Source organism: Pituophis catenifer, unplaced genomic scaffold, assembly GCF_029215685.1.
Source record: "Pituophis catenifer annectens isolate HBS135680 unplaced genomic scaffold, rPitCat1.0.hap2 SCAF_48, whole genome shotgun sequence".
Taxonomy (NCBI): Eukaryota; Metazoa; Chordata; class Lepidosauria; order Squamata; family Colubridae; genus Pituophis; species Pituophis catenifer.
Window position 1 is genome coordinate 203,821 of NW_027256928.1, and position 19,974 is coordinate 223,794.

The 19,974-nt window shown below is 60.3% G+C and overlaps 1 protein-coding gene across 1 annotated transcript; it reads right to left on the reverse strand.

Moving 5' to 3' along the window:
• Window positions 1-785: 785 nt before the first annotated feature.
• On the reverse strand, window positions 786-19,022 carry SLC43A2 (solute carrier family 43 member 2). Its single transcript, XM_070956515.1, has 14 exons — window positions 18,963-19,022; window positions 16,898-17,110; window positions 11,681-11,894; window positions 10,995-11,050; window positions 10,722-10,798; window positions 10,023-10,115; window positions 8,136-8,269; window positions 7,547-7,749; window positions 6,649-6,795; window positions 5,001-5,142; window positions 4,474-4,606; window positions 4,193-4,266; window positions 3,196-3,319; window positions 786-1,797 (listed from the first exon to the last, which is right to left on the reverse strand). The coding sequence occupies exons 2-14, from the start codon at window positions 17,055-17,057 to the stop codon at window positions 1,636-1,638; spliced, it is 1,719 nt and encodes a 572-aa protein (XP_070812616.1). The 5' UTR covers window positions 17,058-17,110; window positions 18,963-19,022; the 3' UTR covers window positions 786-1,635.
• Between the last annotated feature and the right edge of the window lie 952 nt (window positions 19,023-19,974).

The following is a 19,974-nucleotide window of genomic DNA, read 5'->3' on the forward strand; positions in this document are numbered from 1 at the left end:
CTTGGCTAAAGGCACCAGAAGCATCAGCCAAATTTGATGGCAGTGCCAGATTAGATGCTGCACCCTCTGGCCTTGTCAGCCCCCCAGTGTGCCCCTATTAAAGCGAAATGCCGATGAGGATGGCCGTTTGCTTCCCTGCAGCCTCCTTTTCCTCTGCCTTCAGTCTCCCTCCTGGCCAAACCAGGGTTTGCTGCCTCACTGGCACTTGGCACACGCTTCAAGGGCACTTGCCTGTCCTTGGCTCAGCATTTGTGGGAGATGCGAGAACAGAGCGGGATCATTGCTTTCTTCCACATGCCCTCTGTGAAGAACAAGCTGTGCCACGGCTTGACCTGGCAGCTGATCTGGAAGCTGCCAACCCCGGTACAGCGTTGGGCAAGTCCCGCCCTCTTTCCTCTGCATGAGCAAGGCTACAGTTGAGCCAAGAGGGAAGAAGCCCCCTTTTGGGAGCTGGCCATTTCTTCCTCTAGCTCTTTGGGAGGGAAGCAGGGCAGACAAGCCCAAGGCCTCGGCTGGCACCAAGGGCCCAAGGAAGATGTGGCCCACCAGTCCTAGCTCCGTAGCCAGCCCGAGCCACTCCAGCCTCTGCTGCAGCACTTCCGGTCTCCACGGGGAATGCCTTGACCAAACTTTCTACCAGGTCAGCCTTCTGGCTGCTCAGAGTAAAAAACACGAAGGCCAAGTAGAGTGGTGTTTTGGGTTGGTTTTTGTTTTGTTTTTTTATGCTGAGAGACAAAGACAGTGCAATCCGCCTGTGGCATCTTCGCCACCTCCCCCCCCCCCGCCCCAATGGCTGCTGCAAGGGAACCAGCGCCCTGCCTATGAGGATTCCCGCCACCAGAGGGGGCAGTTGCTGTTCCAGGGGCCAGGAGGCTGAACCTGCCTTTGGCAGAGCCAGAAATGGGCAGGGGATGGCAGGGCAGGAGGCGGTGCGCATCAGCCCAGGTCATGATTTGGGCATCTCCTTGCCTCGGTCTGCAAGACCCCCTAATGTTTGAGACCTTGAGGTTAATTCCTGCTGCAGCCAAGATGCCTGCGTGACCCTGTGCAAAACTGCCCCTCTTCGGTCATGCCCCAAAAAGTCCAAAATGGGGGAGGACAAGACACTGCAACCCCCAGCTTTTGTCAAGCTGGTCCTCAATCTGCAGAGAAGGTGAGGGCCACATTCCCCCCAGGACAGGTGCAAGATACAGGCAAACCAAATGCTCTCCTTGCTCCTCCTTGGCCAGCAGCTGCAGAGGCCGAAAGGACCAGGGGAGTGGCTGGAAGCCATCACCCAGGAAGGGAGAGCAGGCAGATGGGGAGGCCGGAGTCTGTGTCCTGCACAGACACAAACCAAGCCGTTGCCTGTGTGCTCGTGCGCGTGTGTCGTGCAGGTGTGTGCCGAGAAGGGCTAGATCACAAGAACAGGCGGGGGCAGGGGGGCATTCCCTTTGCAAAGCAACCGAGACCCGTATCGAGTTAGGCGTCTCTGAGGCCAGCACCAGAGACTGTGGGCAGGGGAGACCACAGCAGGGTGGTGCCACGGAAGAGACATGGTGGTGTGGCTTTTGAATCCAAAGCAAGGCCCGTGAGATGGGAGCTGTGCTGGGGGGCTTCTCAGGGTGGGGGGGAAGCCCTCCCCCAGCCAGTCTCTTAGACAAACGCCTCCTCGCTGGGTGTGCCGTTGATCTTGAGGAAGAGCTGAGCATCGTCATGCTTCTGCTGCTTTGCCCGTTCCAGGTGCCGTCTGTAGCAGATGAGGTAGACGGGCAGGCAGAAGCCCAGCATGCTCACCCCCAGCAGCCCGACGTTGACCTGGCAGGAGAGAGGGCGAGGGCAGTGAGGGCCGCTGGCGAGGGATGGCTCTCCACAGGGTGGCCTGGAGGGACGGCTCAGTCCGCAGCTGCCTCCTCTGCTTGAAGGGCCCCCTGCCCTTCCCCTCCCTCCCCTGGCACAGAGGTACTAAGCAGCCCTGGAGCCCCGACTGCCTGCTGACCCAGGGTGCCAAGCATGCCACCTGTGGTGCCCAGGCCAGGCACAACTCTCTCCCGAGGGGGCAGCCGCCCAGGACGAGAGGCCAGGGCCTTGGCCACGCTTGCTCAGTTTCAACAGCTCTTCGCTACCCGAGGGCCAGGCTCGCTAGCTACACAGCCCCCACCCCGCAGCCAGATAATGGGCTGCCTGTGTGTTTTGCAGCTGTGGGGGAGAAAGGAAGATGGCATGAGAAGAGGAAGCTCTTGTCCATCTGGGACTGGCTGGAGGGGACCTCAGAGGCCTTCTAGTACAGCTCCTTGCCAAGGACAGGAATGCTTGAACCATCCACTCCTTGACTGCGAGTCAAGGAGGCTGCGAGTCCAGGAGGCTGGCTGCTTCAGAGCGCCCCCCCCCACCAGGACACCCCTCCTATCCTAGACCCCTATCTGAAGGGGGGAGGGGCACATTTGTGTTGCCCCCCTGAATGGGCAAGTCTTGCCTGGGGGAGAGAATGAGCGGGCTATAGCAGCTGCCAGGCCAGATCTGCACCAAAGGGCCCTGAGATGTTTTGCCAAAGTCAGAGGCGGCTGCCAAGAGAGCGGCTGTCCAGACGCCTGGAGTTGGCCTTCCCTTCCTCATGTGCCCAAGACGGACGGAGTCTGTACGACTCCAGCCAGCTCTCTGCACTGCACAAACAAAGCCCACATGGTCTCTGGGAGCCAGTCCAGGAGGCCTCTGACACCCAGACCGTGACTAGGCAGCCTCCTGGGAGAGTTGGCTTCCACCACAAGGCCAAAAGGCTCCAGGTGTGGGGCAGGGGATTCTTCTGGTGGGCTTCCCTCCCCGGCACTGCCAGGCAACAGGAGGGACCCTCAAGGGAGATTCCAAAGCACCTCCCTCAGGGATGTGTGCTTTGATGGGCTGGGCACATATCCTGCCCCCCCAGAGAAGGTCCAAGTCCCCAGACTGGGCCTACTCTGCCGAGTGCCCCTGTTCACCTCCTGGGCCTCCATGGCTGATGGACCAGCCACCCAGGGACTAGGAAGCTCTGCCACAGGCATGCACAGTCCTTTTGGGGTGCAGCTCCCTCTGAGCCCCAGAAGCCAGAAGTGGCTGTGGAGGGAGACCCTGCCAGGCACGACTTGTTTTCCACCCTTTTCCCTTCTCAGGGGCACCAAGGCTGCCAGTCCAGCACATCCTCAAACAGCCAGCGCCCCCAGCCTAAGTGGCACCACTTACCCAGAGTGGGTCTCCTTCCAGGGGGCCCATCATGGCCAGGAAAAGGGGCTGCTGCAGGAGGGCAAAGAGGGCGCTGACGAGAGATTGCAGCCCGGTCAAGCTGCCAAACTGCGTGGAAGGATACCTGGGGAGGGGAAGGGGCAAGTGACCCACATGTCTGCAGCTGCTGAGCTGCCCTCGGGCCAGGTCCCTGGGGGTTGGAGGTCGGGTTGAGTGACAGTGGAAGATTGGGTCTCTCTGCAAACAAGGAAGTGGCTGGGCCAGGGGCCGGTTTGGGGCCCCTCCTAGAGGAACAACCCCTCCCCTCATTACAAAGTGCTGAAGGCCAGCAGCATAGAGCAGGAGCCTGGGAGGCAGATAAGCCCGTCTCGGCCTCTCCTGGTTGAGCAACCCTTGGAGTTGCACCCAACGCCCTCCGTGACCCACGGCCCAAAATGTCGCATCCAAAATAACAGGCGTCTGAGCAGGGCAAAAACATGTGAGTCAGCCCTGGCAAGCGTCAGACACAACAGCAACTGGATCCAGGGCCTGTGTGTGTGTGTGTGTGTGTGTGTGTGTGTGTGTGTGTGAGAGAGAGAGAGAGAGAGAGAGAGAGAGAGAGAGATACAAGGAAAGAAGGAAAGAAAAGCTGGCCCAGGGAAAGCTCTCCAGAGCAGGATGCAGATGGGCCGGGGCGGGCAGAGGGGGCCCCCTCAATGTCTTTCAGCTGCCTTCCTTGGGGCACTGAGGGTTTGGGGCAGAGGAACAGCGGGGAATGAGGAAGTTGTTTTGCTCCCCAAGGAACACAGCCTGGCCCGAGCTGACCTCGGCCTCCATCAGATACACGGGAGGCAGGTGGGGGCGGGCAACACCCGCTCTGGAGCAACACCCAGAGGAGCTGGCCAATATCCAGAGGCAAAACCACGCAGCAGGGAACCCAGGGAGGAGGAAAGCATGACCCAGAAACGGGGGTGACCCACTTTGCGATGGGCAGCTGAGGAGTGGATGCTGGACTTACACAGCAGCATAGAGACCCCCAACCGCTGAGTGGATGAAGCCTCTGACGATGGTGTGCAGGATGAAGGAAAGGATCTGGAAGGGAGAGCAGGGAGGCTGCCTTCAGAGCAGGAAGCCCCCCGCAGAACCCCCGCCCTCCAAGGCCTTGAGTGAAGCTGGGACACTCCCCCCCCGCCCAATGGAGGCGGAGGGGGGTCTCCCAGCACAGGGCCAAGCTGGCAGCCTTTTCTCCAAATGCCTGCCAGGCCCAGCTGCCCCTTTGCCCACATGCCCCTCCTTCACCTGCAAAGGCAAGTTGGGGATCAGGCAAGTGACCCCAAAGCCCACCAGCAGCACGTTGGTGAAAGCGAAAGCCCGGGTGGCGTTGCAGATCTTCTGGATCTGGCGGTCCCGAGGTCTCTTTTTTTTCTCACCCCTGCAGGTGGGAGGAAGGGTCACATGGGCTGCCACCCCTCGAGCCTCCAGGGCCCAGGAGGGCTCCTTCCCTGCCCACCGCTCTGGTGCCAGCCGGTGCCCGGTGACCCTTTCCCTACTTTCAAGGACCGGAGGCTGCCCATCCGTGACAAACAAGGCCTCCCAATGACGACACTGTGGTTCCTGGCCCAGTGACCCAGTTGCCTCAAGGCCTCCCCACCCGGGCAGGGCCCTTCTCTGCAGCAGGTGGCATTCCTGCACCCCACAGCATGAGGTGCCAAGGGCGTGTGGGAAGCGGCACCCCTTTCCTAAGCTTCAAAGGGGGAAGGAATGCAGGTTGGGTACGCAGCTGGCAGGGAGGGACCCTGCAGCTGCCCCACCCACTGGCCACGTACGGGGGGCTGGCGTCTCCCTTGTCTGCCGCCTCAGGGCCGTCATCACACTCCTTCAGCTTCCAGTCCATGATGTAGCCGATTACCGGCGCTGTCAGGAGGCAGAGCAGCTGCAGGACTCCGAAGATGGAGCCATAAAGCCCCACTGAAAGACAAGCGGGCAGGCCCCGTTAGGAGCAAGAAACCCCCCAACCGGAGCCCTCCTTGCAGGAGGCCAAGCACAAACCCAACCTCTCTGGGCTCTACTAGGGGCCGCCAGTCTTTGCCCCAGGGCAGAGTTGCGCAGCCTAGTGAATGTGGCAAGAGAGGGCATTGCCCCCTACCTGGCTGAGGGCGACTCCTCTCTCTGGAGGAGAGGCAGAGCCAGGAAGCAGGCAGGGCTGGGGCTGAGAAGGGGCTGGGGCTAGCCCCCCAGGTCACAGTAGGCCCTGAGCCCATGGCCGGGCACCCCAGAGGCCTCCGAATGCTCTGCCCCACGAGGCCCTGGGGGAGCCAGGCACCAGAGTAGGGGGTCTCCCATGGGCAGGCCCTTCCTGGCCCAATACCACCGCTCTCCTCCCTCCCTCCCTCCCTCCCTCCCTCCCTCCGGGAAAACACTGGGGCCGATTCCTCTGCTTCAAGGGATTCCAGATTTAACAGGCCCAAACTGGCTGTCACTACGTAGGAGGCGTGCATGGTTTCAGCCTGTTGTGCAAATGACACAGTGGTGGTGGTGCTGCTCCTCCTAATGCAAACCTCTCCCTTCCTCCTGGCTTCCTTCCAGCAGCTATAAATAGGGGCCTGACGCAGAGTCTGCGGCCTCCTCCTTCTCCCTGTTGTAGCTCTTCTGCTTTTCAGGGGGCAAACAGGCCCCTCTGACCCACTGGCTGAGGTGCCCCACCCCCACCCCCGGATACCCCAGGGAACAGTGGAGCGTAGCCCAGGCTCCCAGCACCCTGCCTGTCATGGCAACACGGCTGGAAGGAGCACCACAAGAGCCACCAGCACCTGTCTGCTTTGCAAAACAGCCTCTGCCGTGGAGGGGGGGGCAAGGGGGGGCATCTGGTCCCCAGCAGACAGCGCAGGGCTATCTGGGTGAGAGCGACCCTTGGGGAATCCCCTGCCCGCCTCGCTTTCTTTCAGACATAAGTGGAGCACCAGTGTACTCTGGCCACCTGAAGGCCTTCTGGGCCCCTTCTGTTCTACAGCTGTTTCCTTCGCCAACTGGTGCCCACCAGGGTAGCCACCGAGATGTCGGAGGAGTGAAGCCCAAGAAGGGCTGCGCTCAGGATTTGGGGCGTCTGCTAATTCAGGCCCAGCCTCGCTGGTTCGGAGAAGCACCTGGCTGGATCCGGCGGTGGATGCGTGAAGGACCAGCAGCCGGAAAGCAACGGCCAGCCTTGCGAGGTAGTCCAAATAGGAAGCAGACCCAGTTGAACTACTGCATTTCTCCCCTCCTCACTGTTTATCCTCCAGAAAACTAGGCTGAGTCCCCTTCTGACGTGTTTCCCATGCTCCCCCCCTCAGACAATGCCTCTGATCAGACGTTGCCGGGGGGGGGGAGCTCTTCCGCTCTCCCATGGCCAGCCCCACAGATCACTGCAGCCCGAGGCAGCCTCCGAGTGCCAGGGGGGTTGAAGCCAGGCTCCCATGGGCACAAGAGGGCCCCCACCTGTCTCCAGGTCGCCCTCCACCAGGAACTCCAAGATGTTGTTCATGGCCCCCATGTAGAAGATGAGCCGGAGCTGCGTGACGCACATGGTGACCAGGCTGAGCAGCAGGATGGGGCTGAAGACGCTGTTCATGAAGGATGGGGAAGCTGCGGGGGGCAAGGGATGCGGGCAGGGGAGAAGAAAGGAAAGATCCATCAGGCTTTCTCCAGGAGACACCACAAACAGGGCTGGGAGATCTGCACAATCCGGAATCCCAATACTGGTCGGCTGGCTGGCCATTTCTCCTGGGCCTAGAGCACCAGCTCAGCCTCACTTTGGCCGGGCCCCAGGGCCACCCCGTAAGATGGCTGCCTGGCCCAAGATCTCAGCACTGGCTGAGTTGTCCAAGCGGTCACCTCCACCCACTTCAGCAAAGCTTTGGGCCATGTCCTTTTAGGGGCCACCCCCGCCCTTCATGAAGGAAACCCCCAGGTGCAGCATTTTCAACCCAAGAGTCTGTTACTGTATAAAACCAGAAGGGAAATGTCTCCTTGCAGTCCCTTCCTTCTTGGCTGACTGAGGCCAGGGAAAGGCTCCTGCACAGGGAAGGACTTCTGGCCCTTTGGCCCCCAAGACCAGACCAGACCCGACCCACAGGGCCAGGGGCAGAGAGGGAAGTGCAGGCAGAGGGACTCCCAAGGCACCCCAGTTCTTGCAGGCAGGAGAAACAGGCAGGGCTGGCTTCTTGTGATGGGTGTTCCAAGATGACTGTCTTCCGGGGAGGGGCTAGGCAATGGAGAGCCCCCTCTGCAAAAGCCATGCCACAGCAGCAGGAGCCTGCCAACCTTCCCGTCCAATTGGCACGGCAGCAGCTCCTGGCAAGAGGGGTCAGCCATGCCCCCTCCTCGTGCTCCTCACCTGCACTGTCCGGCTCGCACTTCACCTCCAGATCCACCGTGGAGAAGCAGAGCTTGTTGCCGTCCTGCAGGGCTGTGGCCTCCTTGTTGCCCTTCATGGAGCTGCCCACACTGAGGCGGCGGCCGACCGTGGTCACCTGCTTGTAGAACTGCTTCCCGGTGATCTTGTGGTCAAAGCCCAGCCAGCTGAACTTGATCTTCACCCTGGGCAGCAGAGAGGTCAGTCCTGCTGGCTCTTGGCCCCTAGGCTCAACAGGTCCTGGGAGCCAAGTGAGCACATCTGGCCTTGCCCTCCCTCTTAAGGGGCATTCCCAACTGTGAAAGGTGAGGGAGGCCACAGCCTGGCCGGGGGCGGGGGGAATCAATAGCCGCAAAGAGCAGCAGCCAGCATGGGAAAACCAGCCCTGGCACCCATTTCCCAGAAGGGCCCAGCTGGACCACGAGTTCCTGGATAGCTGGGCAAAAGGGGGGCTGCCTGGCACAGCTCTGCCCATGTTCAACACTTGAGGGGCTGAAAGAACCTCAGCCAGGCCGGCAACGCAGGGTCCCTTTCACACCCAGCTCGGCGACTCCTGCCCCGAGCCACTCACGTGTAGTCCATGTCTTCAGGGCCTGGGAAGGGCTCCAGGGGCCAGTTGAAGAAGCAGTTGAAGAAGACAAGGCCCGCACAGCCAGCCCAAACCAGCAGGATGAGGATGAAGGAGACGCCCAGGTCGTAGATCACCTGGGGAGCAGGAGAAGCAATTGGGAAGAGGCACCTGGTTCAGGCTGAGGAGAGGTCGACCTGAGGCTCATGGGGGGGGATTAGTGGGGAGATCCCTTAGGGGTCAGCCCCATTGGTCACTTGAGGCCTCCAGGGCAAGGCATCACAGCAGCTCTAAGCTGGGCCCTCCCATTGAGACGGTCACGGCCTTTAGGTTAAGGACAAGCGTGCACATAGCGACCGGATGTGGCTTAAGTGGGGTTAGGGTTCATTTTGGGGTGGCCAATTCCTCTGGCATCCATAGGCTGTGTGGGGAGCCCATGGAGGGCTTGGACAGCCCCCTGAAGCTCTTGAGGTAGGAGGAGAAAATGGAGATGTGCCTCGATCCCCCCCGCCCTCGGATGGGCTCCAACTGCCAGCCCGAGCACTGCAACACGACCCCCATGAAAACAAGGAGGCGGCCCTTTGGTCAGCCATCCTCCAAGAGGCCCTGCAGACCAGCTGCCCACTGAAATCCATCCACGGAGCTGTCTTGCCCGTGCCAGGTGAGATCTGCCCAGTCCGTAAACCAGGCTGAGGACCTCAATTCAGAGCCAGGCCATGGGCCCAAAGCAACTCGGCTCCCTTCCCAGCTCCTGGTGTGCCTGGGCTGCTGCCTGGCCACTCCCCCAAACCCTCCCATGATGGCAACCAAGCCCCCCCCTCCTTCCCCCATCCCCCCCAGGGGGGCGGCAGCTGTGCCCAGGGCCAACTTCTGGGGCTGCAAGAACAGCTGTGTTTTCCACACAGCTTTCCCTTTCCTGGAAATACCACATGGCTTCCACAAAACAGGGCAGAAATGGGTTGCCATTCGCAACACAACTTTCAGTAAGCATGCCAGAGGAGGAGTGAGTGTGTATGTGCGTGAGTGAGTGAGTGAGTGCAGGTGTGCATTAAATTCCATCAAGCATTTGGCTTTCACTTGTCCAGGTGCCATCCTGTGTTCGTTCCTGCCGTTTGACGTGCATCCTGTCTACAGAGAGGGTGCAGATCTTGGGCCCGCGTAGCTTGGTCCAGAACAGCCATGGGCATGCCTTGGTAGGTGAGTTGCCCTGGTTCCCAGTTTGCTTCTGGGTAGGATTTAAGGAGCCGGTTATGACCTCACGCAGAGAGCAGGGATGGCAACCTCCACAGAGAGAGGCCAGGTCAAGCAGGAGAAAAATGGGAAGCTGGTGTGAGAGCCCCCCTCGCAGAAGGCAGCTGCAGCCTTCCTGTGAAGCTGACTCTCGGTCTGGTCCAACTGGTGGGGCTGACATGGGGCCTGGTTATCTGAGGTGCTGCCTATCTCCAGTGGCGCCTTCCTGGCCAGCTCAGACTGAACAGGTGCACATGCCGTGGGATCCATCTTTGGGATGCCTTCTCTGGTGCAGGCCTTGCCCTCTGGAATGAGGGCCCCCTGGGATCTGGGTGGCTCCCATCCTGAGGGCATCCTGTAAATCCTTGGGTGGGGGGCTCCCTTGGTGGGTGTCTGACTGGCTTTCCTCTTGACCACCCCATTCCTCTTATGGGCTCCTGGGTGGCTTTACCGTTGTGCTGTGAGCCAACCGGAGTCAACTGGACTCTGGCACCATCTCAGTTGGATAAAGAAATGCATAAACTCGTCCGACAGGCAATTGTGACCCCAGGGGGGGGAGTTGGGGGATGTTTTCTAGTCCCCAAGGGGAAAGAGTGGAACTGGGTTCCCATTCCCAGCCTGCACAGCCCCCCCTCCCGCAGTTCCACCACCACCACTTACCTTGATCCCGGGAAACGTCACTGCTGAGGAGGCATAGGAGCCGATCATGAGGGCAATGAAGGTGGACCGGAGATCCCCGAACATGTTGGGCAGCTGGGAAGGGAGGAAGGGAGGCAGGAGGGAAGGTGTAAGGGCAAACAAGGCTGCCTAGAGGAAGGCTCTCCACAGTTGCCTGGAGCAGGGGAAGCTGTAGGGGGGCAGTGAGTGATGGAGAAGACCCTAGAACCACAATTTGGGAGGAAAGGGGGGAAGGGGAGGGGGAGCATCCCTCCCGGACCTTCCACACCTTTGGCAAGGCTGGACTGGAGGCCCTGTGGAGGGGAGGGGGCAGCTTTTGGATCTGACCCAGAAGGCTTGGAAACGGCATCCTTCTAAGCTCCCCAAAATGAGCTGAGGTGCAACTAAGGGAAGAGCAAGGGAGTTCACCCCAATGCCAGGCAAGTGGACTGTCCTGGCCCTCACTCAGCTCAGGCCGATGTGCACAGGGTTGCCAAGAGCCCAGTCAAGGCTGCGCCCATCACAGCAGGCACTTCCCCCCCTTCCTTACACATTCAGGAAGGGCACAGAGCCCCCCCCCCCAAAAAATCCCCTCCAGTGTGAGTGCTGGGGGGGCAGACACGAAACCAATCTGGGGCAAGACTGGTGCCCATGGAAGGTGGCGCAAGGCTCACCTTGCCCACCAGGGAAGTTGGCACTTACTGTGAGAGATGTGAAGGTCATGCACATCCCTCCAAAGCCGTTCAGCGACAGTGAGATGAAGATCAGCACCGACAGGGCTGGGGCAGAGGGAGAAAGTGCTCAAACGCCACCCTGCCAGGCCAGAAGCCCAAGGTGGGCGCACAGAATGGACGAGTGGCTTGGTGCCCTGCCCATCCCCCAGCCCCCCACTGGGTAATGCACCCTGGCTCCCCCCGCAGAGAAGCCATGCCCCCCTGCCCAGCCTCTCCCCAGAGCACCCACGGTCACACTCACAGTCCGGGTTGCTGGCCCCATAGGCGATCATCACGCAGGAGACTGCAAAACAGGCGCTGCAAAGACACATGGGGAGGCCCATCAGTCCCCCGGATCGGATCCCCAGGCCCCTCAAACCCACAACAGGCCTCCCTTCACCCACCCACCCACCACACCCTGCCTTTGAAAGGCTCCCCTCGATCGGGGCTCTGAGCCAGCCCCTCCCAGCTGCCGGTCACCCACCCCGATGATGCAGGAAGCCACCAGCCAAGGACCAGAGCCATCTCTCCATGCTCCCTTTCCCACCCCAGGAACCTCAAGTGCCAGCATCCTTCCCACCCCCGAGTTTGGGGGGGATTCTCTGCCCCCTGAACAGGGCACAGAATAGGGTCCAGGAAGCAAGATGTTTTCTCTCAGGAAGCCCGAGTAGGCCAAGAACCTCCGATGGGAGGCAAAGCAAAGGTCTGCCCTCCTGCCAGCCACACTGACCTCTGGCCCTGTGCTCAGGAGACATTAGCAGCAGTCCCCCAGAGAAACCGGGTGGATCTCCCTCCCTGGCACGTGGATGAAGTGGCTCTCCCTCTCTCGTAGGCTCCCGTTGCGAGGGAAGAGCCTGCCCGGCAACTGGGAGGGGAGGGAAGTTCTCCCAGGTGCAGAGGGCTGCGGGCGGCTGTGCTTTGGCCCCAAGCATTCCCACCCTGGCATACCTGCCCAGCAGCCTCAGCTTGCGTGGCCCATACTTGTCCATGACGATGCCCAGGGGCAAGGTGATGGCGCTTAAAAGGAAGGAGCCCACGGTGAAGGCCAGGTTCAGCATCTCGTCCTGCTCCTTGCAGATCAGCCAGCCGTTCATGCGGGCCACTTCCGGCTCTGGGGCTGCCGTCCCGTTCCCGGGCGCCATGGCCGCCCCCGTCGAATTCTCTGCAGGAACAAGAAGGGCATTGCAAGAGATGTCATTCAGGAGGCTTGACCTCCCCACCCACGCCAACTCTGCCCCGGACGGGAGGCCTCTCTTTGGCCTGAAGTCACCTACTCATCATCTGACTTTTTAAAAACTTTTAAGATTGTTTTGATTTTAAACGAGAGAGTTTAGTATGTTTCAAAGCAAAGACTTCATCTTTATTTCAAAGGGACCCGAACAGGACCAGAAGCTTTCCTGGAGTGGGGGTCCATTGCACCCCAAAGGCTCGTGCCTAGAGAAAAGGCCCAGCTGAGCTGTGAGGGGAGATGCTAGAGCCAGTAGGTGTGCAAGCCCCCGCCCCACTAGGCATGCAAGAGTGCCCCCCTTCTCAACCTTGGGGTTCAAGAGTCTGGGGACCCCTCACCCTCGGATGCCCTGGAGGAAGAGGGCAAGGTCTCCCCGGGACTCCTGCTCTTTTAATTATCATGCACTGTGTGGCCGCACGCTCCCAGCTGACCAACCCACACTGGTTTACAACATCAATTTGAACAATGCACCCATCAATTTAAGAGAATAAAAACAGGCAATAAATAATGATAAAACCATAAAATCATGTTATCGGAACAGCCATCGTGTGTGAATAATATAAAACCTCCATTAAGGGGAGGCCAATTGACAGAAATGGGTTTTAAGTTCAACACTGCAGAATTGGAAACAAGATGTCCTTGCAAGCAGTGGAAAGTCCCTACGCTGATACCCCCCACCCCGAAGATGCCTCCCCCCCCCCCGATTCCAGCCGAGGCTCCTCCCTTCCAGGGGCATCTCCGAGAGGCCCTTGGCAGAAGAGCAGAGCTGCTGGACAGCCAAGGTTCCCCCCAAGCTCAGAGGGACAGCAGCCTTCCCAAGAGATCCTGCCAGGCCCCAGGGGACGGGGCCTACGCCAGAAGAGGAGACCAAGAGGATCTGTTTCTGCTGCCGTGCCAGGAAGGCCTTTCAAGCCTTTGAGAGCAAAAGATGCCAGCTGGGAGAGCCAGGGAGGTGCAGGGGCTGCAGGGTTCGGACCAGGGCCAGGGAGCTCGACCTCTTCATGCAGGGAGGCCTAAAACCCAGACTGGACCACAAGGACAGCAGGGCACAACTACTTCCGAAGAAAGGCCAAGGCCAAGGAGGAGGAGCAGACCTGTGTGAAGGAGGCCAACATGAGTGCCACATCCAGGTTTTGGCATATGTGGGTCCTGTCCAAAGCCAACGTCCTTCTGTCCTGCTTTTCTGCTAAGAGGCAGCCAGGTCAAGCAGATTTCAGCAGGTTCTGGGAAGGGACTTGAACTATTGGACATCTGCTGCTTCCTCTGGGTGTGGCCTTTTCCCTTTCTAGGGATGAAGATGCCCCAAGGGAGATGAGAGCCCAGCCGTGGGGAATGCCGGTTGCAGAGGGAAAAGCTGTGGGAAGTTTGGGAGGAAGTGGGCATGCCGCCTTGAGGCTCAAGAGAGCCCATTGGTAGGTGAGAGAGCATTCACACATACACATTCAGCAGCAAGAGAGCCATCCTCATATCAGGAGAGCCGTGGGTGCACAAGGGGCCTCTGACTGTGTCAAGAGCTAAAAGGGAATGCAGGGAATGGGGCGAAGGGCCAAGGCGATCCGTCAGCAGGAGCCAATATCTGCAGAAAACCGGTCAGAGGCTCTCCCCCACAAGGGGAGGCTGGTCTGCCAGGGCCGCTGAATGCCTCACGGGGGCCCTGGAGGCTGCACCAGCACTAGAGGGAGGGAGCAGAAGGGGTGGGCATCCAGCTGGCAGTGGGAGGCAGCCAGGAGGCAAGTCAGGGCCAGAAGGCCAAGCCCTCGGCCACCCCTTAACTTTCTCCCCAGAGGGGGCTGGCTTCAGACAGGCCAAGCGACTGAGGCAGCCAAGTGGGCACCTGGCAGATGGAGATTCTCCTCCCCAAAGCAAGGATGGGGGCACTTGGGGCTTCCCACCCCAGCTAGCCCTGGCCTCCTAGGAGGGATGTGCTGGGCAACCCTGGGCAGCCAGTCCATCTAGGCAGCCGGCTCAGCCCTTGGCGGCTTCCATGGTTACCCCTTGCCTGCCCTCCGCCAGAGGAGGCCTCTGCGGCTGGTTAATGCTGGGTGCCCCCCCCCGCACCCAACCGTGAGACCACTTTCACAGGTGGCTCTAGAGAAACATTAACTAACCTGCCATAGACATGGAAGAAGCAGGCAGAGCCATGGGGGGGGGGGGGGAGGGGAGCCCAGCAGGGAAGCCAGGCGAAGGGACAGTCACAGTTGGTGAGCCCAAGAGTCCGTGGGAGAGGTGGCCCCGGGCAGAGGGAAGGCACACCTGTTGGGGTCTGGCAAGAGGGAGGCCTCCTACCACCTGCCAAGCTGCCCCCTCCCCGCCCCAAGTTTTAAACCCCGGCAATGGCTTTACCACAAACAAGGCCGTGTTTGTGGTGAAAACACAGTTGGGCTGGCAGGGACACAAGTCTCTGGCTGCCCTTGAGGCACTTCAGCCTGCCAGCTGCCTTCCTTGGAGAAGGGAAGGGCATAGATGGTGCCCTGCACTGGAGACCCAGAGGGCCTTGGGCCAACATAGGGCCAGATCCAAAGCCACCCCAGTCAGCCTCCAAGTGCAGTTGGCCCTAAGATCCCGGGAGGGGTCAAGTGGTTCTGGCTTCCTTCTTCTAAGGCACTGGAGAGGAGTGGGAGCCCCATTGCCCAGGGAGGGCTGATTCTTCCCTCCCCCAATGCAACCCCGACAGAATCCCCCCACCCCCATCACTAGTGGCCGGCTTGATCCGAACCAACGTGGAAACGGCAGAAGTAATTCACAAGCATGCCTGGAATGATTCACAGACGGTGCCCTTGGCTCAGCGTCCCTCCAGGGCCTGCGGAGCACAGCCTGCTCACACACCGGGGGGGGGGGACGCAGGGGCAGGGGCAGGGACAGGGGCAGGGTCCAGGGCCTGAGCTGTGAAGAAAAGCCACAGAAAGTGCCTTAAGGCACTTTGTGAAGATCAAGCGGGGCCAGGCAGAAGGCGCTGTCTGAGTGTCACCTGAGGAGCGAGGTTAAAACGAAGGGAACCCCTGAGCCCAGCCCAGCCCTGCTGCTCCAGCTTCTCCCTATCAGGCCCGCCTTCATTTCTCACTTCACCAACTGGTGTCCTTCCTGGATTCGCCCGATGGGAGGGCAGCCGAAATCCCATTGTCCCATTTCTGATTCCTCTTCAGGCAGAACCACCATTTCCTCCAGGAGGAACCAAGTTGCACCACCCGCCATCCACAGCATCGGTTGCCCAGCGCCAGGGACACCCACCCCCCATTGTGAGGTGGCACAAGAGTCTCAGGTAAACCATACCCTAGGGCTAAGCCCCAGTCCCAGAACCCCAGCATGCCCCAAAGGGTCTCCCTTGAGCCGTGGCCATTCCCCCTCTTACAAGATGGCTGCCCCAAGGCAAGGTCAGGTCAGCCGAGACCAGCAACACTGCAGCGCTAACTAGCTTTTGGCAGTCCAGGAAGGAAAGGGAGGGAGCAAGCAGGGCCCTCGGCGGTCCCCCCCCACGGCCCCACAGCCTTCAGCCCCTTGCCACCTCCAGGGGGAACGGCCGTCATTGCCGGCAGCTGCAGGGGCCCTGAGCGGATGCGAGGCGGCAACTCAGCACTTCAGCCGGAAAATGCCAGCTCAACAGGCAGGGCTGCCGAGTCGGAGTGGAGCAAAGTTGCTGCAAGGAGCCCCTGATCCGGCTGTAGCCGGCCACAGGGCACACCCTGGTCTCTCTCCCTCTCCCTCTCCCTCTCCCTCTCTCTCTCTCTCTCTCACACACACACACACACAAGGGAGCATACACACTGTGCCCCTCCCATGAGGAAGAGCAGGGTCACCAAAGTGCAGCGGAGAGGCAGAGCCCTCCCCCACACCCAAACTTTGATCCCTGCCAGAGAGCCCCCTGCTGAGAAGGAGACCCCTCTCGCTAAGGCCCCCCACCATAAGATGAGGTGGGTGGAGGCTGTTTTGCTTGTCAGCAACAGAAGGAAGTCCTCAGAAAGACTCAAACCGGAGGCTCAGGGCTGCTCCAGAGAGAAAGGAAGAAGATGACAGGAGTCGAGTCCTTCCTTCCTTTGCAAGGGGAAGCAGCCAGCTGCCCGCTCCCTTCTGAAAACTCAGTTGCTTGCTCTGGACAGGCCGGAGAAAAGCGGGGGGGCTCATTCTCCTTTGCTGCTTAGGTGGCCTTGATTGGGGGTTAAGCCAAGCCGCGGAGTCTGTGGAGTTTCCCTAGGCTGCACCCTGGGTTAAACTGTGGTGCACAGGAATACGCAACCGCCCAGGGGTGGCTACGGGAAGGGCACAGCAGCCCTAGCTGGTACTGAGGGCACCTGCCTTTGACTCTCACCCATGGGTTTTCCTCCCCCCCCCCGATGCTGCAGAGCCCAGTTCTTTCCCCACCCGCCCTCTCCTGCCAGCCTAGAATCCGCTGGTTCTGCGGGATCTTATCATCTTCCCTCTTGGATAAAGTCTCTGCCACGGCAATTTTTTTATCAAGGTCTCAGCCTGTTCAGACCCTGTAAAAGATTGACCGGGGTCCAAAGGGCAAGGCTGGGGGGGGGGGGCAAGGAGGAATGGAGACAGAGGCAAGAGCTTCCTGCCCCCCCTCCCAAACCCTGCCCAGTGTGGCTGATATCTTTGGAACAGAGTGCAAAGACTTCCAAGAAGGAAAAGGATTTATGGGGGAGGGTCCCAAGGCTGTCCTGGCCCTTCCCCAGTCCAAAAGCCAATAGCCAGGCTCACCTAGAAGCAGCCGAGACCATGGCAGGCAGGAAGAGGAGACGGGCTCCAGGCCCCCTCCCCAAAATGCAGACCCCTCCCCTCATGATTGCAAGAGATGCCCCTTCCCCACTAAGCAGCTAGAGATGGTGCACACAAGCCCGATTGTGGGGGGGGCTGGCTGGCTTGCCCAGGAGACCACCAGTGGAGCCCATGTGGCAAAGGCCTGGTGCTCAGGAGGGCCGGGCCAAGGTGCTTCTTACCTGGGAGGGGGCACAGGTAGGAGTAGAAGCCCTCTGACTTGAGCATGATCAGGAGGGATCCCCAGCCCAGGAGGACGGCGGAGAAGAAGAGGTTCTCCACGACAGCCGTGCAGGCCATCCACCAGCGACGCCGGTGGGCTGTGGCGAGGGTGGGAGCCATGATAGTGGGTGGCAACAGGCGGGGGCTCTTCTTCACCAGGAGGGTCTTCCAATCTGTTGGCACACAAGGCTTTTTCTTGAGCCCCTTTTTCCTTCGGGGACTCCCTTCCTCTCCAGACAGTGACTGCTGCCTCCTCCTGTAGCTCCAGCAACCCTCCCCTGTTCCCCCCAACCCCCGTTCTTCCCCAAACATTCTCAGAAGACTGAGCAGCTTAAAAAGAACAAAATATGCCATAGGGCAGAAAAGGAACACAGAGATCACCTAGTCACTCCAAAAATCCCCCAGCAAATGGTCATCCAGCCTCTGCTTAAATGCCCCTAGCAAAGCAGAGTCCCCCCTCCCCCAAGCAGGCAGGCCAGTTCTTGGACCACTCTGCTAGGAAATTTGTCCTGGCGTCCACTGAGTCCTACTGCCCTGCTGCCTAACCCCCCCCCTTTCTTCTCTAAGAGCCCCAAAATGTTCGTACTCAGAGGGCATTGATGAGGGAAGAGACTGGCCGGCTGATCCAGGCAGCCATCTGCCAGCGGAGGGCCTCTGCAAAGGGATCTTTAAAGGGTCCAGCGGGTGCTGGGAGGAGGGAAGCTCAGTCGGTAGAGATTGGTTCAAGCAGCAGCAAGATAAGGGCCCAAACTCTTTATTTATTTTATCAGGACTTCTCCAAAGCACTGGATAAACTTATCAGCCTTGGGATAAGAGGATGAGGTCAGCATGACAGGTCAGTAACGTGGCTCAATCAGAGGAAAGGGGGGCCAAGTCCCCCTTGCGGGGGGGGGGGGGGAAAGTGGAGGGAAATCTGAATGATACAGAGGCAGCCAATGGACGGGCAGCCAGCCACCCACCGGGAGCCTTAGTGGTGCCAAAACATTCAAAAGAGCAAAATAAAAGATGCCCAGAGTTACTCAGGGGGCAAAGAGGGAAGCCCCTGGGCAGAACAACCCCAAAGTGCCCCTAGATCTATTGGGGGGGGGCGATGTCTGAACAGAGGTGTGTGTGAAATTGCCCAATGGGCTGGCCTGCTCCTTCTCTTCACAGCTAGCAGCAGTTTTGGGGGAAAGAATTAAATGGGGAGGGGAATGGGTGAAGTACCCCTCAACTAGCTACCTGGCCCGACTACTTAGACTCAGGAGAAAAGCAGACGTGGGAGAGTCAGAGAGGACTCAAACAGGGAAACAGGAAAGGAACCGAGAATTAACTGACCCGAACCTCTTGCTAGAGGCCTCTGGGCAGCTTGAGCTGCAAATTGCAAAAGCCCCTCGCCCTGCAACTATCTCACAGGGGATACCAAAGCCCGGACAATGGCAGTATAAGATGGGCTTCAGTGGGGGCACAAGGAGGAGGGCAGAAGGGGAAGGAAGGGCTCCATCATATGACGGGTTGGACACAAAAGATCAACCGACCCTCCCGATTTAGAGGCCTTGTTCCTAAATACCCGACGCCTGGAAACCTTGAGGTGGGGATGCAGGAGGCTTCATAAGATCACTTAGGATGGATCCTTGGACTAGCAAGGACCTCGCCTCACTCCAACGATTGACCTCGCACTGGAGATGGCTGGGACACCGCGCTGAGCCCCTCGCCAAAGACCAGGCCAGTTGGGCAGGAGGGGAGCTCTCTAAACCAACACATACCGGGGGGGGGTCACCGCTTTAGACCTCTGCTTGCCCCCGGGATGGGGTGGTGGAAGATAAGAGCCCGAAGTTCGGGGGGGGATTCTCTCCGAGCCTCCCACGCGGGCGCAAGGAGAAGACGGCGCTGGCAACCGGGGCAACGGGAGTCCCGGAGGCCGGCTGGGATATGCGCGGGGAGCAGAGGCCCTGCAGAGATTCGTCCTTTCCCGCGGAGGGAAGCCAAGCAACTCCCACCCGAACTCGCCCCACAGCCGGGCCGCCGGCCGTTCCGTGCGCTCACCTGGCTACCCAGCTGGATCCGGCCGGCGCTGCGCGGTTGCGAACGCGGCGGCGACGCTTCTGTTGCTCCGTGCCCGGCGCAGAGCCGCGTCTTTTATACCTTGAGGCGGGGAGGGGGAGCGAGGCGGCGCTGATTGGCCCCGGCGCCTTGCCAGCCGCCGCGTCTCGGCCAATCGGGCAGCGCGCCGCCAAGCCAAGGTGGCGAGGTGGGAAAGCGGGCGTTGAGGGGGGTCTCCCGCCTAAAGGAGCGCGCGCCGTGGGGTGGCGAAGGCGGCTCTCCTTCCAGCTGGAGCCCGCGGAACGGCTGGCCACGCGGAGCTCCCTCGGCGACCCTCAACAGGCCGGCGTCGCTTCTTTTCGCCAGGCGTAACTCTTGAGCCCCAGCCTCCATACTGGGTCCCGATCGGGGCCGGCGCCGGGCGCGTAAACCGGCCTTCGTCCAGGAGGCCACTGCTTTGAAGGCCGCCGGTGATCTGAAGCTCCGCGGAGCCGCTGATGCGCCGGACGGTTCCGACCGAGCCCCGAGCGTCGTCTTTGGCCCCCGCCCAGTGCCGCGGAGCTCCCTGTACCGGGAGAAGGGCAAAATCCCCGGGGGGGGCAAAGAAAGGAGCTTTTCCCGGCCGCCCCTCTTTCCGCGTCCACCGGTATCCCCGCAGGATGATCCTCACCCCGCAGTTGCCGCCACCTGAAAGAGACGGGCCGGTAGAAGGGCGTCGGGCGCTCCTTGGAGAAGGGTGCCGCGTTCGCCTGTCTGCCCGTGGATGCCATCGGAGCTTTGCGGCTGATTCTTCAGGGGTCTGTGAGCAAACGCCTCCACCCGGGCGGGGCTTGTCACCTCCGGCACGCAACGAGAGCTGCCCTGGGATCCCCTCCCCGGTTGACCCACACTCGAGGGCGATCGCGGTAAACAAACCTCTCCTGTCCCGGGTGCTCCTTTTTCCCGGGTGGGCTGGTGAACGAGGCCGGCCGCTCCATCCCTTGGCAGGGAATCTTCGGCTCAGCGATTATTTCAG

Coding starts and splice junctions, on each gene's coding strand:
- SLC43A2 (XM_070956515.1), bottom strand. CDS start 17,057: ATGGCTCCCACCCTCGCCACAGCCCACCGGCGTCGCTGGTGGATGGCC. Junction 11,051..11,680: donor AAGCTGAGGCTGCTGGGCAG/GTATGCCAGGGT, acceptor GTGTCTTTGCAG/CGCCTGTTTTGCAGTCTCCT. Junction 6,796..7,546: donor GTGCGAGCCGGACAGTGCAG/GTGAGGAGCACG, acceptor TGCCCCCCGCAG/CTTCCCCATCCTTCATGAAC.